This window comes from Pan troglodytes, chromosome 1 (genome assembly GCF_028858775.2).
Source record: "Pan troglodytes isolate AG18354 chromosome 1, NHGRI_mPanTro3-v2.0_pri, whole genome shotgun sequence".
NCBI classification, from domain to species: Eukaryota; Metazoa; Chordata; class Mammalia; order Primates; family Hominidae; genus Pan; species Pan troglodytes.
The window spans coordinates 25,804,659-25,826,983 of NC_072398.2; the positions used below are offsets into that span (position 1 = coordinate 25,804,659).

Genomic DNA, 22,325 nt, shown 5'->3' on the forward strand with positions numbered 1-22,325 from the left:
CAATGATCTTGTGACCCCAGTTAGGATTATTCTGGGATTGGGGTTGATTCTGGGGAATTCAACTATGCTAGCAGGAAAACTGTTTGTTAAACATGAACAGTTAGAAAACCCCTTTTCAGGCTGGGCGTGATGGCTTACACCTGTAATCCCAGCACGTTGGGATGCCAAGGCGGGTGGATCATGAGGTCAGGAGTTCGAGAACATCCTGGCTGATATGGTGAAACTCCATCTCTACTAAAAATACAAAATTATCTGGGCACAGTGGCATGCACCTGTAGTCCCAGCTGCTCGGGAGGCTGAGGCAGAATAATCTCTTGGACCTGCGAGGTGGAGGTTGCAGTGAGCCGAGATTATGCCACTGCACTCCAGCCTGGGTGACAGAGTGAGACTCTGTCTCAAAAGGAAAAGAAAACCCCTTTTCGCGGCCTGAAACATAAATATGAAAGGTAAAACCAAAGCCAGAACACAGTTCTTCAGCCCAGACTCTCTTTGTTGAAATCATGGGCAAAGGGAAGGCCTGATGACAGGTGTCCTCAGGGAAGGCTGAGCTGCAGGGCTGTGCCCCAAGCCTGTTAGCCGTGCTCCAGAGGGCTGTGCCCTCACAGCTTGCTTGGGCAGAGGTTCAGAGAACTCCTTTCGGCACTCTTTTGCCAGGTGTGTGCGCAGGTCAGAAGCATGGCAGGAGGGTCAGAGGAAGTGAGCAACACAGTCCCTGCTCTCAAGCTAATGGTGGTGACAAAGGCTGAGATAAGGGCAGACCTGGGCTTACAAGCATTTGACTTCAGGTGACCCATGCAGGCAGTGAACAGCCACCACCCCTGCATCCCCAGCTGCCAAGCTCTCCTCTAACTTGGAAGCCCCTGTCTGCCTGAGTCTTTCCCATCATTGACATCCTATTTTCTGAAGTCTGTTGTGCCATACTTCCCATTTCTCCCAGTAAACCCAGCCCCAACCCCACCTCCTAGCTCCTGGATGTACCCTTTTCTGAGCCACCAAAGTTCCTAGCCACGAGAGTCACCCACTCACCCACTAGCCACAGCATTTCCCTTCTCTTCCACTCACATCAGGGCTTCCAGGGCCAAGTGCCTCAGAGCCGACAGTTCAAAGCTTAGAGCAACTTAAAGGTGAGGGTTCCTGTTAGTACTATTCTGGCCATATTGTGGATTTTGTAGGATTTGGGGAATGGATAAGAGACCTACAATCTTTTAAAGCGTTGAGAAATTTCTGGAGGAAATTTCTATGATTCACAAAATGCTGTTCTTGGTTTCTGCCTTGTTTTAAAAAGTTAAGAATCAACAAATTTGGAACATAACCCATCTGTAGGTCATGCTTACAAACACGTATGCATATAAAACCAGAAACATTAAACAGACATGTGCTCATAAGAGATGGAGAGAGACACATTGCGATCAATGTGCCTTAAACCAGTTGGGATGACTTAGGCAGTGTTTAGGGTGGAAGTGGGATCCCAACTTGGCAGCAAGGGGTGGCGTGGCCTGCACAGTGAACTGGAAGTAGATGCAGTTGGAAGTTGGTAATGATCACTTTTTCATTTTATTTGATCTTCTTATCATTTGCTGCATGGCATGGGCTCGTCGTTCCTTCACTGGCATTCTCCTCCCCCAGCCCCCAGCCTTGCCTCTTCTCCTATACACGTGCCTTTTACTCTTACTCCATTTTTAGGAGGCAGCACAGTGGCTTGCTCTGAGCCTTTGTGAGATTGGCAGTAGTGTGTGCTGCTCTATCTGTTATCTCTTTTTAAACAGATAAGGTGGACAGGAAATGCTAATGGCAAACACAGCCACAGCTCAACCCCTGTGCTGTTTTGCAAAGCATATTTTCTTATCAGGCTCAGGGCCGGGACCCTTAGACAGAGGTGGCATGGCTGGGCAGCTGTGAGACTAGCCCATCAGGCCACACTGTGTTCTGTTCTGTCCACAAACAAAGTAAAGTATGTAACCAGATAGTTCAGGCTAATCCTCAACACTTCTCTTTTTCCACTTACTTCCAAAATTGTTCATAAGATCAGCTGTACGGTTTGAAGTGTCACAGGCAGGAAATAAAGTTCTTTTTGTGGTTGGATCCCCACGCCCTGGGTCCCTCTTTTTGAGCCACCTTCTCGTTACTCCCGTGAAGCCACCTCTTCTGCTCGTCATTGGCACCTGAGCCTAGTGACAAATGAGGTACCATTTATCAGATTGCTGTGTAGGTTGAGACCAAGTCTGAAAATAAGAGCTTTCTCGTGAAGCTGTGAACCACAACCGTTTTAAAATTCCAAAAATAATGTGTACCTTTTACAAAATGCAGATTGCCGTATCCCTCAAATCGAAGATGCTGAGATTCATAACAAGACATATAGACATGGAGAGAAGCTAATCATCACTTGTCATGAAGGATTCAAGATCCGGTACCCCGACCTACACAATATGGTTTCATTATGTCGCGATGATGGAACGTGGAATAATCTGCCCATCTGTCAAGGTACGGGACTGATGCTTCAGTTCTCAGCTGGGCTATTATTCCCTCGGACTTTATTGTAGACTGTGTACATGTTTATCTAATAAAGTGATAGAGATGATGGGTGAAATGAACAAAGCCATCTACCCCACATGGATCCAGTTGCATCTTTACTACAATTGCCAAAGCTCTGTTCTTAGACTCTCCATCACCACTCCTTGTAGCTTGCTCAGCTCCATACACCCATTTTTAAAGGATAAACAGGAAACACCTTATTCCTTGGAATGTTGGATGTCTCTTTTACTCCAAAATATCAAAAGTAGTTTAAGAATCAGGAGACTTGTAACTGAGCTGCTAACATAATGATGAACTATTATATATTTAATGGAAATAACAGAGCATTTATACTTATTTCAGTAGTGGTGAAAATACAGTTAAAGCCAATCTTAAACAGAGGCTGTTTTCTCTTAACAGTGTTCATATATGTATATATATATATATATATATATATATATATATGTATAATGCATGAAGAGCAGAAAAATTATCAAATTCAAATTTCATCCAAACAACCTGGTGAATATTTATTCCCTTGCATTTTTTTAGATTTGCCTGGGCCATCATAGAGGGCCCTGTTTGTGAAAATAAACCCTCAAGTTCAGAGTAATTCTGATTTTATTTTTTGACGTGTGACTTCGACCAGAGAACCAAGAAGGCAATGCATAATTCATAATTTGAAGGAGAAGGAGAGCAATCTCATTTGCTCCAAAAGCACCAGCGTGCTCAAGCTGAGATGAATGTTAACTTTGTGCTTGGAAATCACAGCTGGCATACTCCGATATTGCTTTGGGTGCCCTGTTCTTGGAAATAAATAGTTTCCTTACATGACAGCTTAAAAGTCATGACCCCTTGAAGGAAGAGAGGCTTGAGCATAAGAAGGACGAAAGCAGCCCGGACCGTCACGCTCCCCTGGTCTCTCCCAGGAACTGCCAGTGTTGCTGAGCATGTTCTGTGTTGCATTTTTAAAGGAGACAGGATTTATTTACATTTTCAGATGTCTACAAAACAAGCAGCTGGCTGTTAAGTTGGGCTGCTTATTCAAATAAACTTTATTACCTGCTGATCCGTTTCAGTCCTCCGACACGATCAGAGTGATGGCCAGGAAAACAACCCCGGACTGCAGCCACTTCTTCCCTTCCTGTTTTCCACGTAACCTTTTGTTCTCCCATCCTTTCTGTTTCCTTTTCTGTCACTTAAATACAAGATGCTCCTTTAGGAGTTCTTTTTTCCCCAGTGATTAAAAAAAGAAATACCCTGCGTTGGTGTGCCTCTCAAAGTGTCATTTTAAGGCTTTAGACCCAGGCTTTCCTACTGCTCTTTCTGGCCACTGTTGCCCTTTCTCCACCTCCCCTTCCTCAAATCCCAGTCAAGACATAGCTTTTCTAGGTCTGCAACAACAGAGCCAGTCGGTTACCCTGCAGAGGTCTGCTTCTTTAAACGATGCAAGCCCTGCCCACCTCTCGCTCCTCCTCAGAGGCCTCTGTCCCACAGAGGGGGTGGGTGCCCTGGCCTGTGCCCTACCCTCTAGTGCACCCCACACCTTGCTGCACAGAAAGATAGGTCCTGCCTGCTGGAGCTGCCACTGCTCCAGTGTTGCTCACTGGCTGCTTGCCTGGCACACCATAGGAAATAAGGAACTGAAGTTGCCTTGGACAGTCTGACACCCCTCTGAGCCCCCAGGGGGAATGTAATTGGCCCTAAGAGTGACATTTCATTCTCTAAGTTTTATTTGCACCTATAGATCCAGGAGCTAAAGCCTGAGGAGGCCTCTCTCTATTATCTAGAAGTGCAAATGGAAATCACATTGAACTATTGAGTTGAAGCCCATTTTCGACTGTTATATTTAGGACAGGCTGTCTCTAACCAAGAGTGAGAATATCTTTCCTTCTCCTCTGGTTAACTGCATGAATTATAACCTTACTCTGAGTCAGAGTTAGTTTTTATTTGAGAGAAACCAGCTTATCTGTGTGGGTAGTTTAGAACTACAATTCCTTCCTAGGAAGAAGAGCGAGCACAATCATTTGTGCCAACTCATTTGAACTACACTTAAGGGTTCTAAGGCACTCACTTGTTCACGTTAATGTGCTTCTCTTTTTTTCTCAATTATTGAGTCTGTTTATTCCTGATCCCCAACCTCCTCCCCACCACATAAACACACATACACTTCACTTTTACTATAAACATTGTCAGTTTTCAGCTCAAGAAAACAATAATACTAACCTAAGGTTATGGGACTGTCTACAAAGATGGCTGAGCTCCATACCTTTTAGGGTATGGTGCATCCCAAATGTTGGCCAGTTCAAAGCTATGATCTGCTTGGTCTGCAGACCCCCATGGCCCCAGGACACAGCAGTGCAGGATTGGCACTGCCCAACCACGACAGTGAGTGCCTCAAATTCTTCACCCGCCTTACCCTCACCTGCTCTGATGCACAGACACCATATACTGGGGTTTCAACCAAAGCAATTTGCTGAGAGATCCCTTCAAGATACTTACAATGTCCAACAAAGTCAGCTTAGGAGAAGGGTTCAGTCATCTGCTGCTGTGCATGGGACACATACAATCTGTATCTGGTGACTTGGAAGGGAAAGTGGGTATTTTCATTATACATTATTTACTTCACACACAATTAGTTCTCTCCTGGAAGAACACCGGCTCTGCAGTGTCATTATTCTCTCCAGTGAAACTGCTGAAGCAATAAGAAATGCCCTGATCACAGTGGATGCCACACACAACAGAATTCTCTGCCACCAGGAGTGTTCTACTGGCTGCACAGGCTTCAGGGCAAACAGGCTGCTTAGTGTTTCACAGAAGGAGTGTGGGATCCAGGTCCCACTTCCACACTATTGCACACAGCATGCTGTGCTCGATGCACAGACTCAGGACATCAGTGGTTCTGAGTGTGGTCCCGAGCCTGGCAGTGGCAGCAGCAGCAGCAGTGCCTGGATGTTGGCAGTGCAGTTGTCAGGCTCCCTCTGCCCCAGACCTGCTGAAACAGAAGCTCTGCAGGTGGGCCCAGCAGCCTGTGTCTAACAAGCCCTCCGGATCATTCTCGAGTTTGAGAACCACTACACTGTGGGATTCCTCATCTGTTTTACATAAAACACAACTGGGTTTTCAGAAATTTAAGGCCACCATCTCAGGCAGATTTCTGTCCCCAAATCCACTATAGTGGAATTCAGTTTGGAACCTAAGCTTCTGAAGCTGCTCTCACCACCACTGAAACCACTGGCGGTGTCTCTTTCCTCTTACAGCACCTCGGTGGTTCTCAACCTGTCCTCAGAGCCTGGGCATGGGGCCCAGGTACTGGTGTTTTATAAAAGCTTCTCAGGTGATGCTGAAACGCAGTCAGAGCCAGAACACCTGGCCTGAGGGTGTACAATCCACAGTCAGACATTCACCACCCTCCCTCTGTCTTAACTACTCCTCTGACCCTCTTGGTGCCATTTTCAAATAGCGGAGCAAATACCTACATGATAACTAGAATAAGGAACCTGAGTATTTGAGACCAAGGTGCTTCATTCTTCAGAGGTGGTGCCATTTTCACCTTCAGAGGTGGGGGAATCCTAAAAAGTTCCAGTGTTCTGTGTGACTTTTCGATGTACAGAGATGACAGAGTGGAATCTTTCCCTTTTTCTTTCACCTTCCACAGGCTGCCTGAGACCTCTAGCCTCTTCTAATGGCTATGTAAACATCTCTGAGTTCCAGACCTCCTTCCCTGTGGGGACTGTGATCTCCTATCGCTGCTTTCCCGGATTTAAACTTGATGGGTCTGCGTATCTTGAGTGCTTACAAAACCTTATCTGGTCGTCCAGCCCACCCCGGTGCCTTGCTCTGGAAGGTAACACATCTCATTCTTTCGGAAGTTGTATTTTGTATTATTAAAGGGAGGAAGAAGATCAATAGGAGGAAGAGCTGTGAATTATGATGGGCAATAACTTTTCTTCTCTGAATACATCTTTCTCACTTTTCTCCAGAGCAGAGATCAGCTGCCGTGAAGCCATATTTACAATTAGATGTAAAACTTGCTTCCCTCATCCTTAGGCTTAAAGAGGAGAGCAGATAAAAGAAAAAGTTGCGAACATTAAAGGTTAAATTACAAAATATTGCAAAGTTAAATGAAATGTCTTCAAAAATTAATTTTCTCTGCACCAAATGAGAACAGATTGTATCATGTCATTAATCTCACCCCTCATTTTATTATTGTGTCGATGTTTCTTCCATATTTCCATGCACTCTATGGCTTAGCTGTAAATGTTTTGCTGCAAGCACACCCTTGGATGCCTGAAAGCAAGAGCTCTTTCCTCCCTGTTTTTATTAAATCTCTATGACTATAGATTGTGATTCACTAAAGACCACTAATCAGTAGTATGAAGTAGTGAGAAGGACAGGGCTTCCATTGGCAGAGTCAAGGCAGTGTCTGCAGGGGAAAAGCCTAGAAACACTTCTGCTAGGCAAGTTGGACATGCTGGTTCAGCTCTTGCTTTAACTCAGATCTTGAAAGTATGCCGGAAGAGAACAAACTCCAATGTGTTTCTCAGCATCTGAGTATAGTGGGTAGGAGGGGTCTATATGGGGAAAGAAAAAAGTGAAGAAACCTCAAGTCAGGAGCCGCTTCAAATCCTATTTGCAGCCTTGTTTGGGAAACAAAGCAAAACAATGGAATATGGAAACAAATGAGTTCTTACAGGTTTACAGCATCTCTACAAGTGTGCATCTCTGTGTGGGAGGAAGTCAGGGTAGGACGTCTGTCATGGAGGGTGACTATTGCTCAGAAGGATCAGAGACGGCCTCTCTAGGGATGTGGAGTGGGGTTGGCTGGAGCCATGGAATCTCTTTGGAGAAGGATGGGGGAAGGAGGGTAGGGAGCGAGAAGGCCAGCCCTTCCCATTGGTTTTGTCATACTCCTAGGCTGATCATTAGAACTCCCCTCACTCCACTTCCCACCCATCGCAAATCCCCCAGGGAATTGGAGCCTAGCCTAGAGATGCCAGATAAAATACAGGATACACAGATAAATTTGAATTTCAGATAAGCAAATAATGTTTTAATATGAGCATGTCAATATATGGGACATACTTAGTATAAAAAATTATTCTTTGCTTATCTGAAATTCAAATATATTAATAACTGAGTGTCTTGAATTTTTATTTCCTAAATCTGGTCGCCCTAGCCTCAAGGGACAAGGTCATCTCTTTTGCTTCCAGTGGGAATAGCCTTCCTGTTATCTGGATGCTGCTGGTAAGCCGTGGACCTCTGATGGAAGGGGCTCTTCCCTAGTTCTGGAGGCTTCTCCCTACTCAGATAACCAGACAGAGAGGGCCCTTTAAAGATATCGTTGTTACGATTTTATCAATTTGAAATGCCTGTTTTCAAATCTTTTCAAATTTGGTTTAAATGTGTTTCAAGCAGTCAGGTTCTGATAAGCTTTATTTTGGGACTTGTAAGCAGTCTTTATGGAGACTAGAGAATATGATTGGATAGGCATAAAACAAAATCTAAGGTTAAAAACAGGGAGCCGAGAGTGGCTTTGGGTTGAAAATGAGTCTTCTGGCCTAACATGTCCCCTTTCCTCTGCCATCCTCCACTATGAGTAGATGGGAAAACCCTGGCTGACAGCTGCCTGTGCCAGGAAGGCCACTTAGTGTCTTTTTTCCCTAGGGTTTTTGTTTTTTTAATAAGGTTTACATCTCCGTTTTCAATAGACATCCCTTTAAATTATCTGATGGCATTTGTTGGTGAGCACTTTCAATGCAACACTGGCTAAAGGTACAAAGTGGTGATTCTAAACTGAGAGGCACAGAGGGGACTAAAGGATTATTTCTTTCAAGACTTGATAGAAACTGGGTTGAATTAAGCAGTGGGTTAAACTAAGAGGTAAGGATTCGTGAACAAGTTATCCAGATGTGCCTAGAGGTTTGCATTTCTCTCATTCCCACTTTAATTGTGTATCATCTTTTTAAAAGATGGTGCCTTAGTTATGCACTGTTGTCATAGGGTATTCAACATAGATGAACTGTCACAAAGGAATCGACCCTTTTCATAGATCACCCACACTTTTAACTCCTCATCTTTCTGTCTTCCTAAGCACACGATTTGCACAATTTGATTTTTCTTGATGACATAGTGAAAATTATTGCACTGGGCTGTGGAATTATGATGCTCTAAGGGGCTTTTAGATATGTTAGAACTCTCTGACCCCTGCAGTAATGGTGTGGACAGTTCTGCTGTGGAAGTCTTTCTCTTTGAGTTTTCTGTCCCTTTCCCGTTCCTCTTTCACTGTCAATCCATCAGCTGTCAATGTGCCTGTCACACTCAGGGTACCTGTCGCTGCAGCTGTCCCTCACCCCCAATTTCTTTTCTAACCTGCTGTGAGCCAGGAGAAAGGTTCACCAGGCTGGTCATGGAGGGAGCATAGCATATCAATTACCAGTGCAAGCTGACCTCAGACGGACTGGCTTCACATCCTGGCATCCTACTCAATCACTTCACCTGGGGCAAGTCACATAGCCTCTATCAGCCTCCATTTCTTCCTCTGTAAAATGGGGGTGATGAGTCCTACTTGGCTTGTGGGACTGGGAAGAGTCAGTGAAATAACAAATCTACCCATTTAATGAAGTGCCCAGCCCATAGTATGTGGTCAATCACTTGTCTGTTGTTATTAATGCACTAAGAGTTTTATATAAAATCTCAATAAATAAGAGAGAATCTAGCATGACTCTCTGTGAATACGGTCTCCAGACTTTTAGACATGTACATTGTGACACAATTTTGGTTGTTCAGGTGCTATTTTGGTTATTTGCATATTCTAAGCTGTGTCTACGTAAGATGACTCAGATACCAAGAGGACATACTGAACAATAAGAACAGCCACCATTAATTTTGAGAGCTTACTACATAGATGTCAGGCTACTGCTCAAGTGTTTGACACAGTGTCTCCTTTAATCTTAACTCTTAATGCCATTTGGAAGCAGGTACTATTGACCCCCTTTAGCCACTGAGCAAACCCAGCCTTCTAAAGGTTCAGTAACTTGCTCAGTCACACAGCTAGGAAGAGGGGGAGCTGGGACTATAGCATGGATCTTTGTCACTTCAAAGCTCATGTTCTTGATCACCAAGGTACATTGTCTATTTAACATGTTCTGATTACAATCTAACAGGGGGAAAGCAATTTGATACTTTTATAGGCATTTTCTTAAAGCAAAACAATAAAATAATTATTGCATAGGAAAGAATTTGTCTTTCTAGTTTAGTTATCATCCCTGAGAAATCCCAGCAGCAGGGAGGCTCTGCTGCCCGCTGGGTGGCCGCAAGCTCTTACTGCTGCTGCCCCACAATGCCCTTTAGTCTCCCACTTGGCCATGGAACCCCACTTCAGCCAGTGAGCCAGGCAGAGGTTGTTGGCCTCCTTTTACAGATGAGGACATGACCCCTTGGAGAATGCCATGACTTGTCCTGACCCTCCAACTCTTGGCGCATGGTCTCTGCCGCATGGCACCTCCTCTCCCTAGCGGAGTGGAGAGCACTTTGTGAGGGTCAGTGTTTGAGTGACAGCTGTCACACTGACATGTCAACAATCTCATAGTTGATACCTGGCTTCATGAAGGAGTTGATAATTTGGAAGGAAAAGCTTTGGCAGCCTCACCAAAGGTGGCAAGAGTTTGGAAGCCCACTACGAAGATGTGGGTCACATGTTTTAAGGCCTGCACTATTGCACTCATGGATAGTGGGAAGATTCTGGAGCATATATGGGTTCCCATAGCTGTGTTGTCAGATAAAGCACCCAAAATTTCAAAGCATTGAACCAGAATGATGGCTGTAATGTTTTAAAATCAATGACTGTATAAAATTGGAGCTGGAAGCAGCTTCGTGCATCCCTGTGTGTCCCTGTGGGCCCTGTCTTGCTGTGGGCCTGTGTGCTTTGCCTTGTCTGCGTGTATCTTAGTGCTTTGCACTCTCGGGTTCTCTTCCTCCCTGAGGCCCTCACCTCCATCTGTCTCTTTCATGTACGTGCACACACACGCACACATTGAATGCAAGAAATCTTTAAAAACTAAAAAAGCTCTGACAATAAATGTGGGGAATTTCTCATTGTTAAGTGCTAAGAACTCAGTTTATGTTGTCACCAGTGATTATTGAACACCTGCTAGGCTCAGAGCAACACCGAATTGGGCACTGGGGAATTACAAAGAAAGGAAAGGACATAATTCCTTCTTTTGAAGAGTTTACAGTCTAGAGGGAGAACAAGATGACAAAGTCCATTTCCTAGAGAATAGCCTCATTACAGATGGCAGCCACGACACACACAGCTACTTTTACCAAAGGGCACATGGGGGCTTCTGCATTTAGAAAGGGTAGAAGGACAGTTTCAGGAGATGATATCACAATTGTAAAATGAAATTTTCTACCCAGGGATTTATGGCATTTTTGTTTATTTTCCCCAGAGACCAATAATAGCATGTTTCTGTCTTTTCTGTCTCCACTTGAGCCTTGGGGAAAGAGAAAGTTCTGAACATCTCACTCCTAGGGAAGGACTGTGTATTTTGAAGTGTGGCGGAGCTCATCGGTATAGACGCAGCCTGCCCTAGTGTGTGTGAGAGGCTCCAGCACAGTGGTTTGAAGGGTGGGAATATGGAAGGATATTGAGGAGCATAACAATAAGTAAATGAACCAACCATGTAGCACATAGTTGCAGGGACGGACACAGACACACACGGGGCAGTCTAGGAAGAAGAGGCACTAACTGCCCAGAATCCCCAAGACACTGTGTGCTTGGGGCTGTGAGAGCTGCTGGTTATGAGCGGTTGCAGGAAAGGGCTCTTCTCTACAGGGGATAGGATCACCCAAAACCCGTTAGTATCTGGAACATTCTCTTCACATTCAGGTTTTCAGACAGCCTGGAAACAGCACAGAGGTGCTGGGTATCCAGTTATAGAAATTTCTGGGGGCAGCTCTTTCAACAGCAGAGATCACAGCACTGTGCCTCTTTGAGGCAGGTTGCAAGGGTCAGAAGAGCAGATGATGGAAGCAAAAACTTGGAATTTGGGGTCCTTAATTGTAGCTGCCATCCACTTAAAGATTCCTGTTGCTCTAAGTGCTAAATTAGAGGACTTAGGATCCTGGATCCTTTATCCAGAAGTCCTCCCTTCAACAACACTCTAGATAAAAAGATGGAATCAAGTTTAGAAAGGACCAATCAAACATTTAGGGAGATTAGAGTTTAAAAGAAACCAAAATCAGTGTTATATGCTATTTCACGTAAGTGCCTCTGAGGTGTATGGATTCATTCAGCCAACATTTTTATGCCTATATGCTGAGTATTTTGCAAGATCCAGTGCAAACAGTGGCAAATGAGTTGTGCAAAGTCTCTGTCCCCCTGGGGCTCACATAGCATGTGTTGCTATTCCTGAAATTGCACTCTCCACGCAGGCAGAGCTAGGTTCTAAATATTCCATTTGTAAGTTATCCAGGGCCTCCCGTGGTAGAGAAGATTGTTACCTACACTGAAGGCCACCTAGAAGGAGTTCTAAGGCAAGGTCTCCATGGTTTCGAAAGAACTGGGAGGGTCAGGCTGGTGAGTCACTCTTTGCTGTGTGGGGTTGGCTCTGAGACGTGATGCCTGGTCTGCTTTCAGAAGGCAGCCGGGTTTTCAGGGAAAGCGGTGAGCATGGTCCCAGAGGCCCCAGGGAGTCTGGTCTGCTCATTTGTTTGCTTTTCCCAAACAGGGGAATAAATCACTGTAGGATCTGCAGGTACCTAAGGTTTCATTTGTAATGACTTGGGCAGTGGCTTCCCTGATGCTGACAATTTCAAAAGATTTTTTCAGCCTCGTGGCTGCCATTTCTCCCAGGAACCAGTAAACCTGACCCCCTTGGAAGCCGAACATCTGAAAGTTTGGGTTTTTAAATCTGCCCAGTCCCCAAACCCAGAATGCCCCCAGGTGATTCCCCCCAGCCCCATTCATCTCAGAGCCCACATGGACAGAGATGTAGTTTTCATCAGACAGCATCCAATTCAATCACAGGGAATGCAGCAGTGTGATTTCCTAAGAACCTACAAGTGCCCAGGGGTCCTTTTAGCTCTGTATCCTTTTATAAGAAAAGGAGGAAAAATAAGACACTGAAGAACCTTGTTTGGCCAAATGTGAAATGACTTGAAAGGTTCCAATTTGGGATCAAAACTCAAAGCCAGCTTGGATGTGGAGGGCTCCCCAGCTCTCACGCTACATTTGCAGTGTACTTTGTTCCTGAGTCAAAACACGTTCAGGTACAAGAGGCGCCTGGTATAAGAGGCGCCTGAAGTGATTTCTCCCTCCAGGAATCCTGCCTTCACTCAGAAGTGCCTCAGAACTTCAAAGTGAATCCTGTGTAGGGAACAGGAAAGACACAGCAGAGAATCCAGGCCTCCTTGGATGACAGAGCCTACCCTGATCCTGGAGGCAGGCTGCAGGGGACACTCAAAGGGGGTGTGATGAGGGCCCACCCTGGGACAGGCTGCTCCCGTTTTACAAATGGAAACTTCAGACATAAAGAGGAGTCCATACCATTCCCAATAAGGTCGTAAATTACTGTTCATGATGAGGCCCAGTGTCACCTCGGTCACTTCCCCAGACCCAAATCAGGGACACTGTATTCTCCCTATGGAGTTCCTGTCTTCCTCCTGCCACCTGTCCCCAGACATGTGGGGGAGACGCAGGGTCTCTCAGCTCCCTGCCCGGTGATCCACAATAAGAAAGCATGAGCTCGGGTCCATCCTCTGATAAACTTGAAACTATTCTGCATTGGATTTGAAGTAGCACATGGGAAATGACAGAAGAAAGGTCATATTGGGGATTTCATGCCACTGATTTTGAATTACTGGTCATAGAATACAGAGCTTAGGCATCACCAATTTCCCTTTCTCCTAAGCCAACCCACCGTACCCCAGTGTATCCTTGTAGAGATGAATGGGAAGTGCCAGAGAGTGGCAGGCTTGGCCACAGTGGTGGCCTGGGAGCACCAGTCAAGGTCCAGCATCCACCCTGGGCTCTGGCACCATCAGGCTGCCTTGAGTAGGGAAGGCCCATGCCACTTGATCTTCACTCCCTTCCTTGCCTATGTTTTTTAATTGTAAAAATGTTTTTGTAGAGACTTGGTCTCGTTGTTTTGCCCAGGCTGGTCTCAAACTCCTGGCCTCAAGCAATCCTCCCACCTCGGCCTCCCAAGGTGCTGGGACTACAGGCATGAACCACCGCACCCAGCCCCTCATCTACATTCTTGAACAGGGACAAATAATATTTCAAATTTCTTCCTCCTGTGAACAACTGACTGCATGGCAGAAAGCACCTTGTTCCTCCCTGCACTCCTAGCCCCGGCACATGCTTTATATTCTACAAGTTGCAGCTGTTATAACTAAAACTTCTTTTGATTCATTTGACATTTTTGGATGCCTACTCTATGCCAAGCACCGTGCAGGTAGTTTATTTCATGATCTCTCCTAACAACAGTCACAAGAAGCAAGTGTGGCGCCAGCCTATAGATGAGGAAACTGAGGTTCAGACAGCTCCGGTGCTCCTTCCCCAAGGTCACTCTGTCCACAGCAACCGGCCCCTGTGCCTCCTGAGCCCACACCTTCTACTGACACTACTCTTCTAGGCCTTCTAAGACCCAGACTACCTGCTGGAAATTTTGATCTGGGTTCTAATCCTAGCTCTGTCCATTTCCTCAGATGGAATGGAAAGGAGTTGGAAGGGTTGATCTTAGAGGCTCCTTCCTGGTGGTCAGATTCTTTGATTCTGCTCTTAACCAGAACTCACACTGTTCCCAGAGAGGCTGCCCTGTCCCTGGCTGGCTCTGGAAGGCAGGTGGCAAAGTGAAGGGGAGAGGTGCTAGGAGAGCTTCTCCCCTCAATGCTGGCTAACAGAGTTTTCCTGAAATTCATGTTTATACAGTCAGCCTGTGAGCCTGGAGTCATCTGCAGGAGGAGAGTGGCAGGAAAGGAAGAGATGTGTGTTGAGGGTTATCTTGGTAACAGGCACATCACCTGCTATCTTTAGCCTCTAGACAACTCCAGGTATTACTGTCCTCTATTTTCAGATAGGAAGCAGGCCTGGTCACACCCCTTGGCCTTAGGGAGTAGGCTGCAGAGCCAAGATTCTAAACCAGCCCTGACCTGACTCCTGGGCTGTGCTTTCTCCTGTACTGCACTGCCTTCCGTGGAAGAGACCAGCCCGGCCACCTGAGTAATCTGCACAGCCACCCATTGATGACTTCTTTACCATTAGTGTTCTCAGGAACCTGAATTTTTATCATGTAAAAGGCTTTGGAGGAGGGAGAGGGCAATACCATGTGATCTGCCCCCAAGCTACACTGTATACAATGGTGAGCAATGGGGGAATTTCCATTTCTTCCTTCCCTTCCTCCCTCCTTCTCAGGTAAGGCTCTGGTGCCAACCAGGGACGTACAATGTGCCAAGTGGCCACTGCTGTTAGAGACTCAAGTCTTGTGCACCTCTGTGTAAATGATAATAGCAGTGACCACCTGGACACTGAATACCCACTCAGCCTCCCACAGTTCTGAATAAACCCGCTGGCCAGAGGCGTGGTCTCAATTAGCCTCTCCTGGGCCCTTAAGCTCCCTGCAGGCTTATCCGTGATCCTGCCAGTAGCTGGACCCAGCATAAAATTTAATCGGCAGAAAAGGAAGAAAAGGGCAGCAAATGCCTATTTACTTGATATAGCAGGGGAGCTTCTTTCCGTGGGACAGTAGAGGGAGGGCTTCTGATTAATCTGCTTGCCCTAAGCTCTGCCCTTCCCTCGCCTCCTCTAGCTAATACAAGGTTAGGTAATGCTTGGCCAGGGGTTCTGGAACATAAGGCTCTAAGGCCCTGGGAGTTCCCTGGGAAGCCCCAGGTAACTTTGACCCAGGCTCCCCTAGCCCCAGTGGCTCTGTTTTATATATTTACATATTATGTTCTCACTCAAGATTTATTTGAAGGAAGAGTTTGCTGGCGTGAAATATGAAAATCATACATCGGGTTCTGCCTCCTTAGGAACTTGAGACCAGAGCAATGAAATGATTGGCTTGGGTCATATAAACCTCCCACCCCCTACCTCTTTAGACTCCCAGCCTTCAAGGATGTAAGTAGATGGCTAATTTATAATCCTAATTAGGAATCCAGCTTACATCAGTCAAAGTTTTACAGGATTTTTAGATCTTATTCTCAAAAGAATCTTTAGTTCCCTTTGAAGATAAATGTGTGTTCCCTGGGCCTAGGAAAGAGAAAATCTCAGGCCCTTTCCCTCCTGTGTTTCTCCCTGTCTGAAACAAACAGAGGTCCCTTTGTGAACTGAAAATGAATTCTATGGCCTGGGCACATACATTAGTACATACCATCCCCTTTTGCCATTTTGTTCCCTGGCAGTGAAAATCCCTGTGTCTGGTGCTGTTCGTGTTACTATCACCTTGCCTGTGACCCTGGTGGGTGTTTTATTAGAGGGAAATGCAAAATAGCAAGCAATCCTGTTAATTCATTGTTCACCAGCAATAGTAAATTATTCTAATATCATTTCCATATACTGTTCATATATTACAGCAGAGTGATTACCAGAAAATAGCTGCTCACATGCCATACAGCATTCTCAAGGATCACTGTACTTAATTTTCTCTTCTTCTTTTACAATAAGTAATTGCCACTGTAGCTTCCTCCTCTTCTTGGTCACACATCTCTCTCATACTCAAGATAGATTGTGCCATGGCATCAAGAAGCTTCATTATTCTTTTTTCTTTTCCTATATCAAATCCAGAAACACTGATCTTTTTGTCTTAAGAAAACCAAGAGACCTTATTCCTTTTTTTCAAGTAGATCCAAGTTTTCAGGCATTCCTGCTATTACTTTTTAGACTCTTTTTCTCTTGCGTTTTCTGATTCCCAACATGATAGATGGTCCTCATCCTCTCTCTCCGAATCTGCTGTTCACTAGCTTAAGACCCTTGGCAGGCTCCTGTCTCAGCACCTTGCCTTCCTTTTAGCCTTGGTGGAAACACAACCATTAACCCTCTGTCTCTCCTGGACTCCTATAATTATCTCTCTCTTTTTTTTTAATCCCGTGTGTAAGTGCAGAGATCTAGACTGAGGTCAGAGGAAGAAGAGAGGTGATTCTTCTCCCACCAAAGGGGAAAGAAAGCTGACAGCTTCATTGGTTTGAACTACTTCTCCCGCCAAATCAAGAAATGAAGAGATCACCCAAGGGAGGACTCAGATAATCCCCTCTCCCCACCATTCAGAGATGGGATTTCACCAGTCTCAAGCCCAACTCTACCCAAGCCCCCATCCATGGTTCTCACCTGGGCAGGTTGCCTGTCCCGGGGCTTGCATGAGCCTGGCAGGTTTCCCTGTTTGGAGCAGGGGGTGGGGAACATGTCCCTTTCTTTCACTGAGTTCACAGTTCTCACCAAAATATAATCCTCCTTTGCCCTGCAGTCCCCTCCTATTTTTGCAAATCCACAGACATGCAAGCTGAGGTCTTTATTTTGTGATGCTTAAATGTCAGGTTACTGAAGGAAGTGCAGAGCTAAGCAACAGCAAAGCTGTGACCAGGGGTATGAGCCTCTAGCTTATGCCACGAGCGGGACCTCATTATGCTCAGAAAATAGATGACTGGTACAAATGGGAGATTCTCAGTGTTTGTCCTTAAACTCTAGAGTATCTTCTCCATCCCTGCTCCAGGCAGGATTTCTTTCTTTCTTTCCTCTGTGGGAAGTAAGATGACTTGTATTTCATAGTAATAAAACCTCTTGCAGTCAGGTGGAACACAGAAGGTAATAAATGCCTGCAGTCATTTCAGGGGCCTTTTTCAGGCTGGGAGTCACTCGGCAATATTCGGCAGGGTGTTTGGGGTCATTCCTCTCTGTTGTTCCTTTCTTCCTTCTCCACCCCAGTTCCCACCCCCATCTCCACTTTCCTTCATAAACCATTGCCGTAATTCCCTGCCTTTTCTCCCAAATTAATTAGACATTTGGAGTGATGCGTGGGTAAAATAGTCATACCTTTCTATTCCTATCTTTTTGTCTCATGTCATTCATTTTTTTCATAGAAATGGTAACCATCATGCCTATGTTCATGATCATCTTCTTTTTTTTTTTTGTACTGAAGCAAGTTTTTGTTGTTTTTGGCTTGGGTTCTGTAAAAAGATAATGCCTGACTCCGAACTGTGCCCACATTCCCCTAAAGTTAGAGTGTGCAGAGAGGACAGGGCCTTCATCCCATGGCACATTTTTTTTCTTGTGGCTTCTGAAGAAACGTCCAGGACTTTGTTTACATTCTGGCCAGTTTGTTCTTTGATGGATGACAACCTAATGAATTTTCTTTTTCTTTTTCTTTTTTTTTTTGGAAACGGAGCCTCACTCTGTCTCACCCAGGCTGGAGTGCAATTGTGCAATCTCGGCTCACTGCAACCTCCGCCTCTCGGGTTCAAGCGATTCTCCTGTCTCAGCCTCCCAACTAGCTGGTACTACAGGCTGCACTGCCATACCTGGCTAATTTTGTGTTTTTAATAGAGATGGGGTTTTTTACCATGTTGGCCAGGCTGGTCTCAAATTCCTGACCTCAGGCCTTGGCCTCCCAAAGTGCTGAAATTACAGACATGAGCCTCTGCGCCCGGCCCCTAATGCATTTTCTAACCCCGTCTTCTCCATTCCTAGGAAGGGATTTCATTGGTCCAGGCCTTAAGAAGGGGAAGCATGACTGGAGTTAAAAAAAAAAAAAGCCAATTATATGGAAATTCATATTTTAAAACTAGTCCTTAGTTCAAGCTATCACAAGTAAACACCTGTGCCTACATCAGTTGTATTTTCATACTATAAGTATATTATTCTGATGGAAATTATTTTGAATTGGGAAGAAAAGTTAATTTGTTCAGGAAGCTGGGAAGCCAAGAATTCTATAGCCAATCATGGCTAAAGCAGCATGCCAATGGGACCTTTGCCTACCATTCTGCTTGACATTTTTAAAGACTCTGTGGCCCTTGGAGTTAGCTGTGGGGGACTCTACTGTCCCTGGAGCATAAGGATCCCCAACCTGGTTTCAGCTGCTGCCTCATTCCTTGGCGTTCGATGGCTTGTCGCCGCTTCATTCCAGCCTCTGCCTCGGTCATCACATGGAGTTCTCCCTTGATGTCTGTGTCTTCACATGGCCGTCTTCCCTCTATGTGTCTCGCCTCTTCTTCTTTTATATATACATATATATATATCTTTTTTTTAAATTATACTTTAAGTTCTAGGGTACATGTGCACAACGTGCAGGTTTGTTACATATGTATACATGTGCCATGTTGGTGTGCTGCACCCATTAACTCGTCGTTTACATTAGGTATATCTCCTAATGCTATCCCTCCCCCCTCCCCCCACCCCACAACAGGCCCTGGTGTGTGATGTTCCCCTTCCTGTGTCCAAGTGTTCTCATTGTTCAATTCCCACCTATGAGTGAGAACATGCGGTGTTTGGTTTTTTGTCCTTGCAATAGTTTGCTGAGTTAGAATGGCGATCATTAAAAAGTCAGGAAACAACAGGTGCTGGACAGGATGTGGAGAAATAGGAACACTTTTACACTGTTGGTGGGACTGTAAACTAGTTCAACCATTGTGGAAGACAGTGTGGCAATTCCTCAGGGACCTAGAACTAGAAATACCATTTGACCCAGCCATCCCATTACTGGGTATATACCCAAAGGAATATAAATCATGCTGCTATAAAGACACATGCACACGTATGTTTATTGTGGCACTACTCACAATAGCAAAGACTTGGAACCAACCCAAATGTCCAACAATGATAGACTGGATTAAGAAAATGTGGCACATATACACCATGAAATACTATGCAGCCATAAAAAATGATGAGTTCATGTCCTTTGTTGCCTCTTCTTCTTATAAGGACACAAGTTGATATGTTTTGGATGTTATTTCCTCCAAATCTCATGTTGAAATTTGATTCCCGGTGTTGGAGGTGTGGTCTGGTGAGAGGTGATTGGATCATGGGGGTGGATCCCTCATGAAGGGCTTAGTGCCATCCCCTTGGTGATGAGTGAGTTCTTGCTCTGAGTTCACATGAAATCTGGTTGTTTAAAATCATGTGGTATTTCCTCCCATGTCTGGAACCCACTCTTGCCATGTGACATGCCTGTTCTTCTTTGCCTTCTGCCATGATTATAAGTTTCCTGAAGCCTGTGCCAGAAGCAGATGATGGAGCCATGCTGGTACAGCCTGCAGAACCATGAGCCAATTACACCTTTTTTCTTTATAAATTACCCAGTCTTGGATATTCTATTATAGCAATACAATGAACAGACTAACATAACAGTCATATTGGATTAAGGGCCCACCCTACTATAATATGACCTCAATTTAATTACATCTGCAGTTACCCTATTTCCAAATAGGCCCACATTCACAGGTACCAGGATTTCAGCATAAGAATCTGGGGGATACCCAATTCGATCCACTGCACATGCTCTCCCTGCCTTAGCTTTGGAAGAAGCAAACTCCCTTCCATCTTCCCTCTAGCTCTTGCTCCCAGGTTTAAAGGGCTGTCTTCGAATCTTCCCAAACCCCAGTTGGCCAGCATCCTTTGGCCTGCCCACAGCCCCTTCCTGAGCTAACCTTGCCTCTAGCCCGGTACACCGCACCCTGCTTATGCCAGCTGAGCCAAACAGAGGCTTCCCTGTATCTGTCAGGGTTCCTCCAGCTCTCTTTTCCTCTAGCTCTGGAGGCCTCAAGGCTTTTCCGAACTCTAACCCCATTGTGCATAATACATGTCTTAGCAGATAATGAAATCGTTGTTCTTCCACTTGGCTGTTGGGAGGCACTATGCTCCCTTTCTCCTGTGTTCACTTAAAACCCCATGGCATGATTCAGTAAGATATGGCAGCTTTGGAGTCAGCAGCACATAAGGTCCTGTCCCAGCTCGCTGTTAGTTTGCTAGATGACCTTGGGCAAATAACTTCATCTTTCTCAGCCTCAATTCCCTTATCTTTGCAAATGAGGCAATAGCAACACCTGCTCTGCAAAATTGTCGTTAGGATTGAGTGACATAATATGCATATGTTGCCTCATAGTACATTCTTGTGAAATGTCATTACTGCTCGCATTTCATCTCACTGGCCTGTAATGTAGCTAGTAATAGTCACTGTCTTTTTTATTGAGCATTTCCTTTTGTGCCAGGCACTTTGTGCTTGGTGATTTAAGGATATTATTTCTAATTCTTATAAATTTCCTGCAATGTAGGTATTACTATTTCTGTTGACAGATGATGGAAACCAAAGCTCAGAAAGAAATGAAAGTAAAATGAATGAAAATGAAAATAAGATGAGAAAGTAAAATGCCCAAGGTCATGGCCACTAAGTGTTTGAGCCAGGATGTGAACCCAGGAAAGTGCACCTTTGCACTCTTGCACCTTTGCACTAGAGGCAGTGCAAAGCTGCCTCTCTAGAGTCTCTCATTAATCCACTGATTTTCTTATGTCTTCTTAGCCTGTCCTTTCTCACATTCTCACCCTCACACTTTCTCCTATTCTGTTCTCCTAGCTGACTTTTCCCTTTCTTCCTCTCTTTTCACTGTCCATGTCTTCTAAGCCAGTGTTTCTTAAATTTGTTCAGATGTCAGAAAAGCATGGTGCCTTTCACAGAATAGCATGCATTTTTTGTTTTTTGTTTTTTGCAGAACACTAAGAAATACTGATAAAATTCTATCATGTAAACTTTAGAATTACCTTTGTTAGTGGAAACTGTGGCTGTTTATTTTCTATGGATAATATAAACTTATTATAGAACTAACCATAATATAGAACCCATAAGTGCATACACACATACACTGAAGCATAGCTAGGAACAAAGCATGACCAATTGCTTCCTCCTCTTCTTAACTCACTACTCAATTATGTATTTCCTCATCTATTAGGACTTGCTAATAGACAAGAATGAGAAGGCACTAAGGATTTTCCTAAAAATTTATGGGAGGAAAACTGGAGGCTCAGAAAATTGTATACATGAATGTGTGTGTGTCTGTGTGGCACTTTGGTCCAGTATGTGGATACACTAGCAACATTTAACTTCAGTGTCATCTCTGATAATAGAAGGGTTTGCTGATTGCAGAGAGGGTCAGAAATGATCCACTCTAAATGCTCCCTTACCTGTGGGCTTCCTGGGTTACATGGTGGGACACACGCTCCATTTTAATCTTGTGCCCCTGATTTCCTTCCCTTACAAAAAATTCAGATGCCCCAATTACCTTTAGGAGTCCTGACTGTAGGGGGATCATGTATTGGAAAATGTTCACAGACGTCAAAACATTCTGACGCCACAGATGTCTTGTGATTTATTTTCACCTTGTGGTGGTGAAGACTGACCTCAGTGTAGCCACTGTGGCTCCTATCAATGCAAAGAAAGCAAGCAACCTCATCAGAACACAGAAACACGTGTCAGCTTTTGATTTCAGCACCAGCCATTCCCCGCTGCTGTCAGAGGAAATCACGGGTTTGCACCTGCTCCCTCACCTGTGTGCTCCTCTGTGGCTTCCTTGTGGCTTCGAAACTAGGCACACTTCAGATTTCTTATGTGAAGCCATTTTTTTTTTCAGTGAAGTTTCACAGTTGTCATCACATGCATTTTGTATTCCTTCAGGGACATCCTAACGTAGTGACTCAGAGATGGAAAGCAGGTGAGAGCCCCTCCCTCAGCGCTGCTGGGTACTATTGATCTTAAATTTGATCTGTCAGCACATCTCTGGGCAGGTAAACACCATGCTCCATCCTGCTCACAAACAAGCAAAGCCCCAGC

At 44.9% G+C, this 22,325-nt stretch overlaps 1 protein-coding gene across 10 annotated transcripts in view; it reads left to right on the top strand.

The window, feature by feature from the left end:
- SUSD4 (sushi domain containing 4) overlaps nucleotides 1-22,325 on the top strand; it is a 153,352-nt gene that overhangs the window by 103,253 nt on the left and 27,774 nt on the right. For all 10 annotated transcript variants that reach the window (XM_063809907.1, XM_063809919.1, XM_063809920.1 and 7 more), the window contains 2 exons: nucleotides 2,308-2,481; nucleotides 6,170-6,358. In XM_063809907.1, the coding sequence (XP_063665977.1) occupies nucleotides 2,308-2,481; nucleotides 6,170-6,358 (363 nt within the window). The remainder of the gene's footprint in view (nucleotides 1-2,307; nucleotides 2,482-6,169; nucleotides 6,359-22,325) is intronic.